Genomic DNA, 16,082 nt, shown 5'->3' with positions numbered 1-16,082 from the left:
ATAGCAAGACTTACAAGTTCACTTCAGTGAACATTAACAGATGACCTACTATGTGCCAAGGAACGTGCTGGGTTCTGGGGCAGGGAAGCCACGTCATTTGACTGAACGGGAAGGTGGCTTCCGGGCCGCTCCCATGGCTCAGTCCCTGGGGTGCTCTTTACTAGCTCGTACTTGTGGCAGCTGGGCTCAGGGGGACAGGAGGACGGAGGGACGGGTGCAGCCAGCTCACCTCAGCTCTCACTATTCTGTCCACGATGGTCTCCAGTATCTCCAGCTTACTGCACTTCACAACACCTTCGAAATACTGTGACCGATGCTGCAGGGCCTGCGTCACTGTGATGTCTAGGTTGTTATATGTCTTTTCAGCAGCGAGGTTCTGTAACAAAGTACCAGAGAATTATGTCCTTCATTTCAATTCACATTAATGACCCAAATTAGTAAGTTCAGAGCAACCTGATTTTTAAAAAGGTTAATGTTTATCTTAATTTAGTACCACCACACGCGCTCATGACGTGCCATGAGTACGACTGTTCCATCGTCTTATCAATAATTTAAAGCTTACAAGGTGCATGTTAGTCATGAAGAACCATGTTACATTCTGACTGTATGTCGTACGGAGGATTCCCCCATCCCTACCCTGCTGGGTTCTGCTCCCTGAGTGAATAAAGTCTTACAAGAAGTAGACTGACATTTGCAAAGGCTGAGAAGAACCCAGGGCTGTGGAACAAGGGCTCTGCGAGGGAGGCTTGGGGACCCGTGGGGATAAAGTCATGCAGGAAGCCCTCCCTGTGCATCCGAATGCTTCTCAGGGTTCTGAGTGACCTCACAGGGTCCCACCAACCAAACTCCAACAAGCCTATTTTTTAGTGTCTTTATATTAAACAGAATAGGATGAAACAAGAGAGTCTGAGACAGCTGCAAAAGAATATTTAACGCTGGGGTCAATGTTATGACAAAAGACGTGCAGGTTTGGGCCTATCAAATTTTCAGTTCCCTTTCTTAGAAATAATGTAAAACTCTAAGGAAGTGCACTTGAACAGGGATAAAAAGCATTGACTGGTAAGACGCAGTACCAGAATCAACCTAATAAATTTAAACCAGGGATTAAAAAATAGGACTTTCTATGATTGTTTATTTGTGGTCCTCTTTAGAGCAGTTGTTCCCAATCAGCAAGCTGTGGGATAGACAGGACCAGGGATCCACGAATTCACGTGTGGACTAAGCACGTGCCTGCTGGCAGAATGAACAGATGTCTCCCATACGGAAATGTCACGATTTAAAATATACACACGCTGTGATAATCGGTAAGTGACACGTACTGAAAAGACAGAAATCACAGAGTGCCACCGATACATTATTCACTGCTAAACCAGTGCATATGAAAAGCACAATGACTGGGGAGTCTATGGAGTTCTCTGATAAGAGCCTCATCCTCAAAAAAGCTAGGAATTACTAAGTTAGGAAAATCATAAAAAGAAACTGATGACTACACTTTAAATGCATTTTAGATGACAGGTTTAATAAAATTAAAAATACTTACAATTACATCAAATTTGGAATAAATATCTACAACTTTTCCTAAAAATAAAAATATACGTTAGAAAAATGTCTTAGAAACCAAAAGCAGCATTTAATATCAACCTTAACTAGACAATTACTAGGAATTAAATACTGTTAAATAAAATAAGCTTGTCTACTTTTAAAGGGACGTGAAAATCACATCTTAGTGGAAAATGTGAAAATAAGCCTGTTTAAAATTCTTGTTCTTGTCCTCCTGAGTGCTCCCCGGCCTGAGTTTTCATTTTCCCCACATATCTGATATGCCAGGTCATTTATCGATAATTTCACCCTCTGGAGATAAACCGCTGCTTCTGCTCAACTGGCACGGCCCAGCACACAGACCTGACTCGTCCACCACGGGCAGGGCGGACACGCGTCTTTCCACGAAGACATTCAGGGCTTTGATGATGGGCGTGTCCGGGTGGATGAAGGCGATGTCGTGGTACGTCCCGATTCCCAGGGCGTCCAGGTTCTGCTTCATGAAGGCAGGCTTTGGCATGTCGGACATCTGCACGGGAAGGCAGACACACATGCTCTAGGGCCAAGGGAGACCTTTTCAATGTTCACATGTCCACACTTGAATGAAAGACTATGTGCAACAAATTAAAGTTAGTCTTTTCTAACAATCTACCCGGATATATGAATTAATATGAAAACGTTACGTATAATTGTCTTTTGTTCAAACCAGCTTACACGTCTATGTTTATATTTAACTACTCAGTGAAACACTGCAAAGCACTAACATTGTAACATTCTCTCCTCTCCACCCACTGGAAAAGTGGACAGAAGAGGGGAACTACAGGTCTATTTGGAAATTAGGACCTATCGGCCATGAAGAATCTTTTTTCTGTAATTATTCATGTTAGATTTGTGGGCCTGCTGTCATTATTAAGTAATATTTATTAAGAACCCACACATTTCCAAACCAAAGCATGTGATGGTGGTGGTCGGAACTGCTAAGCTAGTTCTCACACCACCCACCTCTACATCCTGAATTCTCCTTTGGAGGACTCCAATTTTGTCTACTAGGAACAAGAACAAGCCAACCGAGCAGAATTAAAAGAACATTTAAAAGTTAACTTTTCTTTTCACGGGCTGTTTTAAAGGAGGAGGGAGAAGTCAGAAGAGAGAAGTCTAGGATCATGTTTGACTAAAACAAAACAAGGTCTATGGTTTCAAAAATCCACCTTTTATAAAGGGTACAGTCGATTCCATCCTCCTGGTGTACCTTACAATTATCAGGAAAAGATGAACAATTAGAAGAAACAAAATGTTCAAGTCAAAGAGTTCATCAATATTCAAATCATGAGAATCCTAGAAATTTAGAGAAAAAAAAGAAAGACCTATTAGGCCACCTAGCCCATCTCGATGCAGGACAACCCGTTCCTCGCTGCACGCTCAGCTAACTGCCGCGTGTCTCCAAGGGCAACACTACTTTCAGAAAATGATCTCAACTCAGCAAAAAGCAAGTTCTGGAATTTATTTCAAATCATTTTTATCTGAAAACCCCTAGCTGAATATTCTAATAGAATGAGCCTAATTACCATATTGGCCCAAATACAAGGCAGTACTGGCAGAGACAACCACTCCTGCTTTCTGTACAGAAGAGGACTCGCCAAAGGCCTGGCTCTGGCTGTCACTCCTCTGTGGCACGGTGTGGAGACAGACCGCACCCCACTGCTTAAATTCTGGGGACTTCACGGAACAGTTGACCTTCTGGGCCAGACGCCTCCCGACAGGGCTGCTGGAGGGAGGGCTGCTCGGGTCAGAGGCCACTCCACCACCACCAGCAGTAACGTGGCAGAGTTACTCAGCCTCGCTTAATTTTATCATTTACAAATCAGATTAATAAAAATACCTACCTGAGAGGGTGGTGGTGAGGATGAGATTGATCCTGTGAAGTGCTTGACATAATCATAAATGGTGTTTAGCTTAATGGTGTTTAGCTCTCATGACTCATTATTTAAAACGACTCTGAGGGGTACACGGGCTCTGAGCCTGGCGCCTACGGGCCTGCGTACGGCCCACGGCAGACAAGGGCCCGTGCACGACAGACGGAAGGCCGACCAGCAACATCTACGCGTCCCTAGTTCTTCTTCCCTAGCCCGTCTCTTTACCGACCTTCATGCTTTTCTGTAAATTACTCCTCTCCTTCCTACATTCTTTCTTAGCATTTATTCAAACATGAAGAGTGTTACATTTACACATAAACTATTAAAACATAGGACTGGTTTGATGGACAGGACATTTTTCTGAATCACTAAACCTCTGTGTTGCTGTCTGGCAAGAGTGAGGCAGGTGCCAGGAGGAGCCTGGGCTCCTTCACGTCGCACTAGAACGCGACTTTATCTCATCGGAGGCTGTGGACAAGACAGGAAAGCTCACGATGTAGATTTTTAATGTCTACGAAATTCTTTTTAAAAAACGACTGTTCATATGATCCCTTCTGGACCATGAATGAGGCCTCCTATGGGTTCTAGTTGACCAATTGTAACCTCAAAGTCAGTGCATGTATTTAAAAGGAAAAAAATTAAAGCCCTCTTGTAAGCACACTGGTCCTTCTGAGCCTCTGTTTAATACTGCCTACCAAAGAGGTTCTAAGTTTTGGATGATTATGGAGCCATCTCATTTCAAATGCAGCTGAGAAAACCTACAGACAATACAGCCCTAATTTGGACCAACATGGTATGTTCGCTTGTCAAAATTTTATTTGCTGTGGGTTTTTCTATCACTGATGTAGTTAACAATAAAATAATCCTGGGGACAGGAGTTTTTGAATTTATGTTTCCAAAACCATGATACCTATAAAGCATCATAAGGCAATTTGGCTCAAGTTATCTTGTATGGCATTTCCTTAATTAGACTGACTTACAAATTGCTTTATTTCCCCTCATTTTAGGTGATAAAATATTCTAATTTAAATAGAAAATTCCAAGTTTAAGAAAATTTATTTTGATACTTGCACTGAAAGGCGATTACTTGTTAACTGGAATCAACTTTGAGAATGTACAATTCAAATAGCAGTAAGCTGAGAAACTGAAGTGTAGAAATGGAGATCTCAAAACTGACAATTTTTCTATGAGGGTAACAGGAGCCAATTTACTTGAAGTATGTTAGTTAAAGTAGATGCAACTATGTCTTTAGAAACACTAAAAACTACTTACAAAAAGCTGGAGGAACTTGAGGATTCTTTTGTGGGTAAGTATATAAAGTGCATTCCCACTGATAGGGTCAATAACTGGCAATCTGTGGATTTTATTTTTGATCAACGAGTGTACAGCATCGAAGAGGCTGCGGGAAAAGCCATTAAAGTTGTTAGGAGGCTTTAAAGAAGAATTAGAAAACTTTGGACCACCCCTGCCTTAAAAGTATTTTCAGGGTCTTTAAATTACAGTATTAAAAGGTTGACCTAAAAGGACAAGTTTTAAACTGGAGATCTCAGCAGAAGTTTTGGTTTTCCAATCTGTGTTGACAATAAACCTCAAATCCAAGTGTGAGCTACAAATCTCTAGGAGAGCAGTTTTTTAATAGCACGTTTAATGCTTTTATTTGAGAAATGACAGAGGCTGACCTCAGGGAAGCTGAAGGATGACCCTGGCACCCGAGGGGACCTGTGGCCTAGACTGGCTGCTTCCTCCCTTGGCCAGCCTACTTTGGCTGCTCTGGCCTCGCCTGTGACTGCTGACAAGGAGGCATGCCAGGTGTGGCTGTTCGTTAGGACTTGGAAATACAGTAATAAAAGGCAGTATTCCACCTTTTCTCATGCACTAGTGCACTAGTGTTTTAAGAATGCTTTTATACCAGTGTGGGAGTGTATCCGAGCCGTCCAGAGGCTTGGATGAAGACCTGCAGGTTGGAAGACTACCGAGAGGGTGGCCCATTCCTCTGACCACCTCTGGACCAATGTCTAATAAGACTGATTTTTCAATTTCAGTGCATGTCAGAATCCCTGGGGGAATTGTTTTAATGTACATTCCTGGGCACTAAAACCTTCCAAAGACTGATTTAATATGTTGGAAGAACGCAGGAATCTGCCATTTTACCAACCTCCCTAGTTGGTTTCTGCTGCAGGTGATCTGGATTTTAAAAATACTTAGTATGGCCATCTTCCTAGTCCATTATCAGTCCTTTGGACCAGCAATGGCTGTGATTTCTATTGTCTCTAAGTTTCCTAAATTTAATATTTGGAATTAAGGAGGCTGGCCCCTATCTAGAAAAAAATCTATCAACCATAGTAATGAAACAGATGAATCTGAATGAATGAATGCTTTCAAAGGAGAAAAACTTCACAAGTTTACCTTGCATCTGGAGAAATATTCACTAAAGGCTTAAATGTTTCTTGTAAATAAAGCTCTGTATTTATGGAAAGAAAATATGTAATTAGTAACATATTTGCTGTTTACAATTATTACATAAAGTACCCTTCAATTTACAGGTAATAATTAGCATTATTTAACCCAAATGGGATTGAAAAACCAAATCAAATTAATTTACTGAAAACTATTGTGTTAATTATAGTTACAGCTATTTTAAACAACTTCCAAACTGTTTTCAGGTTGTTGCCTTTGTGGAAAGGTTAAGTATTTAAAAACAGTATTATAATAGATGTTGTAAAAATCAAAAGAAAAGTCAAGAAATCTGATAAAAAAGCAATACCAGCAGAGGTCACTAGAATGCTACCAGGTCACTATCACCCTCAAGAAACGAAGCATTTATGAAATCCTTTAAAACAAATTTTCTTAAGTTAAAACAAAATAGTTATAACAACTTTGTTCTTTAAACGTTATTAAGTTTTACTTGACCATACCGGAGCTGAATATACTACAGCTGGGGACCTTTCTAGTATGCAGAAATTATCTTTGTAAAGATAAACTGTAATTAATTTGCTCCACCAAGGTTTCTATACAGAAGGCATTCAAGAGTATCTCAACATTATTATTACTTCTACTACCAAATACCATGTAAAGTCAAAATGTAAATACACCTTGGTCTATCATTATTTATACAGTAGAATTTGATAAGAAGTTATCTGTCTTGGTGTTAAAATATACATTCACTTCATAATAGGCAGTGGATCCCAAGTTGACATACTACGGTTTGACTTGATAAAGCATCATAAATCAAGGCTATCACTCAAGGAAACTTCTAAATATATGAGATTGAAAGACACCCAGCCCTTAAGAGAATTCTAACAGATGTTCAGATTTTGCAGCCAGTCACAAAGGTTACTTATCATACCAAGCAGGTAATGGGAAGTACAAAGATAATTTTCAGTTATAAATTAAAAAAATTTCCTTCATACTTTAATTAAAAACAAACAAACAAAAAAAAACCCACTGTCGAGCTATTTAAAAAAAAAAAATCCTTCAGTTCTCCCTCCATTCCTATCCAGGTTTCTCCCGGAATACCCTGTGAAGGCTCACTCCCTCCTCAGCGACACCACCCCAGGCCTCTCTCTGATACTCCTACTGACAGGTCCCCTGCCCCCTTTCCACCAGCCCAGCAGGACGACTGTCATTAAGACAGAACAATTTTATAATCGTGAAATTACAATTTTAAAATGGCTACATTTTAGGAAAGGGTATTTGATTGTAAAGGGTGAATTTCAATGTTACAAACAAAATTAAGCAATCTTGGAGTGATTTTCACATGCTTGAATCCAAATCATCTAGTTTAAAGTTCACTTTTTCTCTGTTTTTCCATAATTTGTAAAGAAATAATGATTAAATTTAAATAGGAAGAGATGCTTGATTTTGTTAATTTCAGACACTCCTTTAGTACATTTTCTCTGCAAAGACTAACATTTGGGAGGTGATACTTAGTAGTGAGTGGTGGCTCTGCTGGGGGCAGAGACTCAGGCACTGGGTACTTACCCGTATCCCAGCCTTAGTATAAACACTTGCTACAGGTTCTCTACATTTGTCTATTAAACAGAGTGGGTAATATTTATAGTAGTATACCATACTATCAAAATTAAGATAAAAGTTAATGTTTTAATTAATGTAGTAGATTATTAAGCAGAGAGAAGAGGACCTGTGAAATTAAAACATTTTACCCATAAGTACAACATTTTTTTTCCTGATACTAAAAGATTTTTAACACCCAATCGAGCTTACCCCTCCATGTTTCAATCTTATGTTCCTCTAATTCATAAATCTGTACCTGGAAATAAGAAAAATTCCTGTTTAAAAATGTTTACATATACAACACAAGAAAAAAAAATTACTGCATAACTACTGCTGAGTCCCATAATTTAGCAGATGGAAATAAGGTAATTCCAAAATACTGGAAATATAAATGAGAAACATAAAATGCTCTACATTTATTTGAAGATGTTTTATAAATTTAAAACATAATAAATAAACATTATTTTCATTAACTTAAAGCTTCTGATACACTTGAACTTTAAAACACACACCGACATATATATGTACGAACACACACACACACACACACTCCCACAGAATGTTGGCATCTTTAATTTAAAGAGGGCAGTTGGTTAAATCATGTCCTACAGTTAAGCTGCTGGATCAGGCTGTGCCTGGACCACAGGGGTGGTCTTCACAAAGGCAGACGGGGTGCAAGGCCTGGAGGCTGGACAGCGGCTGCAGCCGGAGTCACCCGCAGTCGCTGGCACGTGTCTCACCGCGGCTGAGCTGCTGCTCTCGGCTAAAGCACTCAGTGTCTCTGAATCTGTTTCCCTTCCTAAACAAGGGGATAAAAGGCCCCACATCCAGCTTCCGTGAGGACTGCGGGAGGGAGCCTGGCACAGAGCGCCTCCACGCCTGGCTCAGCTTAAGACAGTCACTCCGCCATCTGCAGCATTACTACTCGGGACTTCCGGGGGTGCCTGCGACAGGAAAACCTGGCCTCTTCTTGGAGCTTAAAATCCAGCTGGCGACATTGAGACAGTCCAATATAAAAATGCCAACAGCAAGTGAAGAAAGCATATGGATCAGCTCATACCCTACCAGGTTCAGGACAGGGACGCGGGAGAAGCGGGGGTGAGCAGAGGTCAGCAAGGAAAACGTCGAGGAGGCAGATTTCAGCCAAGCTCCGCGTGCGGAGTGGACTTTACATAAAGAAGAAAAATTCAAGGAGGGGCCTGGAGAGCAAAAAAAGACTTCCTCACAATCCTGAATCACAGACAGAAGACCGCACTGAAGGACAGGAGTGAGGGTCTGGGGACGACCCGACAGCGGCTCCATGTCGGAGCGGAGGCCAGGGCTGGCACCGATGGGCATGAGCTCCGGGACCAGGTGCAAAACTGAGTGTCAGGTGAGTTAGGTCCTGAATGGTGACTGTGGGAATGTGGGGGGAGCTGGAAGGAAGAGCCAGAAGGTTCAGAGAATAATTAAGTAGGGGAGAGAGAGATGAATGAATAGTAAGAACCCCAATTCTGATGCTAGGTGACTGACTGATATTATCCAGGACAGAGAAGACTGCCTAACTGAGGAAGGTGAGGCTGTGATTTTCAGTTTCAAGTGGAACATCCTGGTCTACACCTGACTCAGGCAGTTCTGAGATGCCAGTGCTCGGCAGCGCGCAGGCCTCCCTGCCCTCCTCCCGCACAGCCCCTCAGACCTCCAGCTGCAGCCAGTCAGCGCGGACAAGACAGCTAACACGGGGGACCATTATGTAGCAGGGCTGTTTGGGCCTGGCACAGGGGAAGCTGTGTGTGTGTGAGAGAGAGTGTGAGCATGTGCGTGTATGTGTGTGCAAAAGGTACAAACATGAGTAAGACTCAGGCTCCACCTCAGAGAACGTCCGACACCCCACAACAGCATTTCTCAGCCTTGGCGCTGCTGACGTTTTAGGCCGGACGGTTCTCTGCCGTGGGGCCTCCTGTGCACTGCAGGGTGTCCAGCAGCACCCCCGGCCCCTGCCCGCTGGACACCAGTAGAACCACGCCATCCTTCTCCAGCTGTGATGAAAAAATGTCTCCAGACACTGACAAATGTCTCCTGAGGCAAAATCACTCCCCGTTGGGAAACACAGGCCCTACAACCAAGCAGAATACAACGTGAAAGGTGCCGTAAGGTTAGGTGACAGGAACACTGAAACAGTGACTGATTCTGCTCGAGGGAGACCAACACAGGGAGCTCTGTCACTAAGGTGACTGCTGAGCAGGACTCTGACGGCCGACAATGTCAACCGGCAAGGGCCAAGGACACCAAGGACCAAGGGTTGAGGAACTGGACTCTGATTTCCAAAGAAGAGAAGCCACTCAGAAAGAGCAGAGGAGCTAGAGAAGAGAAAGAGCTGAATGGCCCAGGTTAGGGGAGGAGAAGCAGGAGCCCACCACCACCAAGTGGAAATGAACGCCCCCCCGGGCTCTGCAGAGGGAGGGGAGGGCACAGCCACTGCTCGAGCACAAAATTTAATAGTTAAAAAACCCCAAGCTGTCCAGTCCCTACACGTGTGTAAATGCAGGGGCTGACGGGAGAAGCAGCACCCTTGGCTGTCCTCATAAAGAGCAGTTCTTTCCAAAACACACATGAACATTCCAGTTCAAACGTTCCACTTCCATCTTGTAGAAAATCAGCCAGAGAAAAATAAAGAAGCTACAAATTCTTTCATGTTTAAGCTCCTAATCTCACTGAAAAGAAACGTTTAATAGGAATAAGGTTTGAAAATAAGATAGGCAATCACCAAGGAAGAACTGGTGAGTTTAAGACAGAGCAACAGAAATCACCCAATCTGAAGATCAATGACAAAATAAAGACTGGAAAACGAACAGTCTCAGAGGCCCAGGGGACAGCGGCAAGTGGTCTAACACACAAGCAGGCAGCGTCCCAGGAGAGGAGAGAAAGAATGGGATAAAGTATCTGAGGAGACAGCAGCCAAAACTTCCCCAATTAGGCAGAAAACCAACTTAGAAGATCATGGAAACTCAACACACCTGGAGCAAGATAAATACAAAGACACATCACAGGTAACAGCTGAAATTCAAAGTTAAAGAGAAAAGTCTTGAGCCAGAAAGGAATGGTGCATCACACAGAGGACATGAGGGTGGCAGTTTCTACTGACTTCTCAGTCTCTATGAAACAGCAAAACTGGCCTTTAAAAATCAAGATGAAATAATGACATTGTCAGATGAACAAAAACGGAGAGAATTTATTACCAGCAAGATGCGGACTACACGGATGCAGGTGGGAGTCCTTCAGGAGAAGGGAACGCTATCAGAGGGTGACTCAGATCCACAGAGGAGGAGCAAATGGCACCTACTGGGGTAAATACAAAAAATGAACTTTTTTCCTTTTACCCTTCATTTTGTTTAAAATAAAAACGACAGGGGTAGATTAAATAGAACTATACTTTTCATATAATTCCAATATTAACGCTAAATAGGTTTTGGTGAGTTAAAATTGATACTGAAACTCATACAGCAACCACAAAACAACAGAACAGTGCAAAAAGGCATGGCTAAAATATTAATGGAGCTCTCTCTATCGGTCATGAGGGAGCCCATGGGACCACACTTAGTCTCCTGCAGAAGCAGAGAACAACTAGAAAACGGGACGGAATCTGTGAAACAGCTGTTCTCAGACATGAGACAACATGCTCGGCAGGCCCTGTCATCCCCGAGGGAAGGGAAGCAAGCACGCTGAGCCCCGTGGCCGCTGCGTCTCTCTCCAGAGGCGCTTCCTGGACTGTGATGCTGAGGGTGACAGTCTCAGAGATGAGGAGGCAGAAATCAAAGCCTGGGCAGACTGAGCCGAATGGAACTTGCAGGGCAGAGTACCAGCAGACGGGAGGGAGCTGTCCAGAAAAAGAGAAGACCACAAAGAGAGCTCCTAGAAGGTGCCTGACTGATCACTAAGCGGGGCACGCATGGATGACACGACGTGAGACCCGGCAGACACCGAAAGACAGTTGCCTTCTGACCAGGCAGAGTGGAAAGTCCTTGCTGAACAACCAGGGAATTCCACGGAGGTCCCAGAAGTATTAGTAGAACTAAACCAGCTAGCAAAGATTAACGCCCCAACAAAGCTTAAAACCAAGCCTCTAAATAAGCATGGAAAAAGATACTCAACATCCCTTGCCACCATGGAAAAGGAAATCAAAGTAACAATGAGATAACCAATTGTCATCCACTAGAATGGCTATCATCAAAAAGAGACAGTGACATGTGTCAGTGAGGATGTGGAGAAACTGAAACCCACATCCACGGCTGGGGGCAATGCAAAATGATGCAGCTGCTGTGGAAAAGTCTGGCAATTCCTCACATAGTTAAACAAAGGTTACCACGTGATCCAGAAGTTCTACTCCGAGGTCTGTACCCAAGAGAAATGAAAACATATATCCACATTAAATACTTGTACATGAATGTTCATAGCAGCATTATTCACAATAGCTAAAAAAGTGGAAACCATTCAAATGTCCGTCAACTGATGAATGGATAAGTAAAACGTGGGATAGCCATACAATGGAATATTATTCGGCAATAAAAAAAAATGAAGCACCGATATATGCTGCAACATGGAGGCACCTTGAAAACACTATGTTAAGTGAAAGAAGCCAGTCACAAAGGACCACATGTTGTATAATTCCATTTATATGAGATGTCCAGTACAGGCAAATCTATAGCGACAAAGTAGATCAGTGGTTGTCTAGGGCTGGAGGTGATGGCAGACTCGTAGCATGTCGCAGCTAAAATGGTGTGACGTTTCTTTTGGGGGTAATGAGAATGTTCCAGAATTGATTCTAAGGGATGGCTGCACAACTCTGAATATACTGAAAGTCACTGAATTGTATACTCTAAATGGGGGAAATATAAGATATATGAATCACATCTCAATAAAACTTTTTAAAAAAGGATCTGCAAGCAGTTTGTCTGCCTAGGAAGACAATACAGATGTTCAACTACATAACATTAACAATGTCCAGCATGCACTAGAAATGATTATATTTGCAAAAAGCAGGAAAATGTGACCTGTAACAGGAGAAAAACTAGTCACTAGAATCAGACCCAGAACAGAGATGATGGAAAAAGCATCTGATAATACATGGCAGATATCTCAGACATACAACAACTGAAGCAATATGTCAGGGATTTAAAGGAAAACGTGAACATAACAAGGAGAGAAAAGGAAAATATAAAAAAGAACCAAATGGAATTTCTAGAACAGACATTATACTATATCTGAAAGGAAAAAAAATAATAGAAGATTAGATATTATGGAGGAAAAGAACAGTGAAACTGAAGACATAGCAATAAAATATATTTGAAATGAAGCACAGAGAAAAAAATACTGGGAAAAACCCCACAGAACAAGAGAGTCTCAGTTGAGTAACTAGAATCCCAGAAAGTAGGGGAGGGGACAGAAAAATATTTGAAGAAATAATATCTAACAGAATGGAGGAAAAAAATATGATCTCAATAGCCACAGAGAAAGCACCAAACACAATTCAACATCCACTCATGATGCAAACGTCCGGCAAACCTGGGAAAGGAGGAACACTGTCAGCACGAGAAAGGGCATCTGCGGAAAACCACAGCTGAGCCACTCGTGTCAGTGGAAACCGAGTGCTTGCCCTCTGAGACGGACACAGCAGGGAGGTCTGCTCTTGTGACTCAGTGCTGCACTGGAGGCCTCAGCCAACGAAACAAAGCAGGAAAGGAAGCACCGTGTCCACAGACTGCAAGACTCAATGCTGCTAAGATGCCAGTTCCTCCCCAACTGATCTGCAGACTCCCAGTGGTACCAACAGGCTTTTTTTTTTCTTTTTTCTTTTTTCAGTAGTTACCAAGAGACTATGGTACTGGCACAGAGACAGACAGGCAGAACAACGGAACAGGACAGAACCCAGCAACAGACCCACATTTAAGGCAGTAAAACAATTCTATGACAAAAAGAATGTCTTTTCAATAAATGGTGTGTGTGGGTTTGGAGTACATCTCAGTGGTAGAGTGTGTGCTTAGCATGCATGAGGTCCTGGGTTCAATCCCCAGTATCTCCATTAAAAAAAAAGAAAAAAGAAAAGAAAAAAAACGGTGTAGGTACAACTGACTGTATTCGCAGGTAACATCATTATGTACACAGAAAATCCTAACAAATGTTAAAAAAAAACTACTAGAATAAGTGAATCTTTTAAAATAAAAGGTTAATATATAAGTCAATTGTTTTATATACTAATGATAAATGCTTAAAAATGAAATAAGCCATAGTTTTCACAATAGCACTTTTCTGTTTCTAATTTTAAAATGAGGAAAAACGTGGAGAAAAAAGTGTATCCTCAAGAATTAAGAAAAACTTAGGACTGCATATTTAGTTATAAATGCTCTTCAGAAATTCTGATTTAATTAGCTACCGCTGAGACTTACTCTATGGGATTTAGCTACATTTTATCAAAATATATCCACTTAGTAATCATATTTGTGTTGATTTTGCTAGTTCAAAAGCAGAGATATGACCAATATAAGGAAAACCAATATTCAGCTGCACTGGTAGTATTAAGAAATCAGATGCGTCATGTGACATAAATACGGAATACTTACTAAGTCTTAGGTGAAACTTCCTTTTAAGAGTATGTCTTATGAAGAAACTTATTTTCCCGTTTTACTAGGAATTTAATTATTGGGCAATTCTGACCGTTATGTGTAAAAACAGTATTAATTGGATCTTTTACCTATTAGATACTCAAAACAGTACTAGTTAAACAAAGTATATAATTCTGTCTTTCCCACTGTTGCCAAAAAAACAAAAACAAAACCCAAAACAACCAAAACCAAAACCAGAAACCAAATAAGCTGATAGAATCACAAAAATCACAGCGTCAGACAGAGGGGCCATGTGCCTTCTTCTCGCTATGCTCTTACACAACAGCGGGACCAGGGACCAGGGAGTTCTGCCACTAAAATCAGCCAGCAGCAGTCATTTCTTAACTGGCAGAAAAATGTCAAAGTTGAGTTTCTCCAATTTTAATTTTTACTTCTTTAAAACCACAGAGTACTTACAGTTCTTGTTATAAAATTTCGGGGTAACTGCATGAAGCCGCACCCGATGCGCAAGCCGGGAGGACAAGCCGTGTCGTTCAGCCTCCCGCCCCGAGGGGCCCCAGGCGGAGCCCCGACACTACAACCTGCCCTTAATGCCGCCAAAGATCTGAAATTTGATGAAATCCATACCCTAAGAGTTCCACTAATCTGAGGATTTCTGAAAGCTGAATAAAAAAGCTATTATTGCCTTTCATTTTTCCTGAGACTACCTTCTTCAAGCTTCAAACATCAGACTGATTTATGCTGAGGTTTCCTGAACATTATATGTATCTGCAAAAATCAACCAACAGCACCACCAGTCTTCAACCAAAAAAGGAAAAAAACACAAAATCTGAACACACACACACACACACACACACACGCAGCCCTATACACACAGGTAGAAATACACAGCTCCACTTACTGACACAAGGATTTCTGGCACTTACCATGGGTGATTTATAGTATCTATGTAGTATATTAATGAAATCTGTAATTGTTAGCATTCCTGGAACAAAGAATTATATGTTAAATATGAAACTATCAAAACATCAAAGAAAAATGTCAAAGGACAAGCAAACCTGGAATAGTTACTAGAAAACCTTCTAAAATACACTTTAGGGATTGTAAGCACAGCTTAACATATTACTTAAAACTATTACTCTGTTAATTATCTACACCAAACTAAGATACACAAATTTAGCTGAAATTAAATCTGATGGTAATTAATGGAATTAATCACAGTATTTGGCAATTCGCTGAGAAAACTTTCCCAGTGTTACAAAACATCACAAAAGACTGGCAGCTACATGTAACTAATTTAAGATCGTTTAAAATAAAATAAAACATCCCATAAGTTTGAGAAACATGACGCTTGTGATGGCACTTGGATTGTTTTCTGAGAAGCATTCTAAAAACGGGCTTTCCTAGGCACTGTTTATTAAGTGCCCACTCTGTGCCAGACACCAGAACTGCAGAGATGAAGACACGAACCTTCCCCCTGAGGACGCTGGAAATTCAGGAAAGGCAGACATGAAGCAGTAATTTCAAAATAAAGTGATGCCTACTAAGAGGGACACTATCCATTGTCCACTACGATCCATAAGATGAGAAATTATGGGGCTTGGAGACTGTAAGTTAGTTACACAATATTTTCAACAGCTTAACAACGATCTAGGAAAGGTATCAATCACGTTTTCATCACTTCATTTGCCGTGTGAGAAAGGCAAATGAGAGAGAGGAGGCAGGGATGCCCCCAGGTGGGAATGTGAGCAAAGGTGGCCGACAGGTGGATGTCAGACCACAGCCTGGGGGCCGCGTTCCCTGGGCTTCCGGTGCTGGCAAAGCACGGAGCAGCCTTTGGAGCCAAGAAGGCGCTGAATCAAAAGAAACTCAGGAAAGAAATATTTTTTTAAAAAAATCAATATAAGTATATCACTGTTTTGAGTTTACTTAGCAGCCCCACCTCACCCAGGATGTAAAAGCAAGAATGTTCTTTAACTTGGTAACATGTTGACTAAGCTGCTTTCCAAACCAGCAC

General features: G+C 41.7%; 1 protein-coding gene across 12 annotated transcripts in view; it reads right to left on the bottom strand.

The window, feature by feature from the left end:
* PRKAG2 (protein kinase AMP-activated non-catalytic subunit gamma 2) overlaps positions 1-16,082 on the bottom strand; it is a 240,974-nt gene that overhangs the window by 8,753 nt on the left and 216,139 nt on the right. For 11 of the 12 annotated variants that reach the window (XR_004321209.1, XR_004321210.1, XR_004321211.1 and 8 more), the window contains 7 exons: positions 14,992-15,050; positions 7,677-7,722; positions 5,859-5,913; positions 4,725-4,851; positions 1,903-2,068; positions 1,541-1,578; positions 230-376 (listed from right to left, as the gene is read on the bottom strand). Coding sequence is in view for 2 of the 12 variants with exons in the window: in XM_032483075.1 (XP_032338966.1) it covers positions 230-376; positions 1,541-1,578; positions 1,903-2,068; positions 4,725-4,851; positions 5,859-5,913; positions 7,677-7,722; positions 14,992-15,050 (638 nt within the window). In the remaining 10 variants the exon portion in view is untranslated. Of the gene's footprint in view, positions 1-229; positions 377-1,540; positions 1,579-1,902; positions 2,069-2,747; positions 2,875-4,724; positions 4,852-5,858; positions 5,914-7,676; positions 7,723-14,991; positions 15,051-16,082 lie in introns of those variants that run through there. The other variant, XM_032483076.1, reaches the window with a different exon arrangement.

The sequence above is a fragment of the Camelus ferus genome, chromosome 7 (genome assembly GCF_009834535.1).
Source record: "Camelus ferus isolate YT-003-E chromosome 7, BCGSAC_Cfer_1.0, whole genome shotgun sequence".
In the NCBI taxonomy this organism is placed as follows: Eukaryota; Metazoa; Chordata; class Mammalia; order Artiodactyla; family Camelidae; genus Camelus; species Camelus ferus.
Note: the sequence above shows the minus strand (reverse complement) of the source record. Positions and strands in the feature narration are given on the sequence as shown.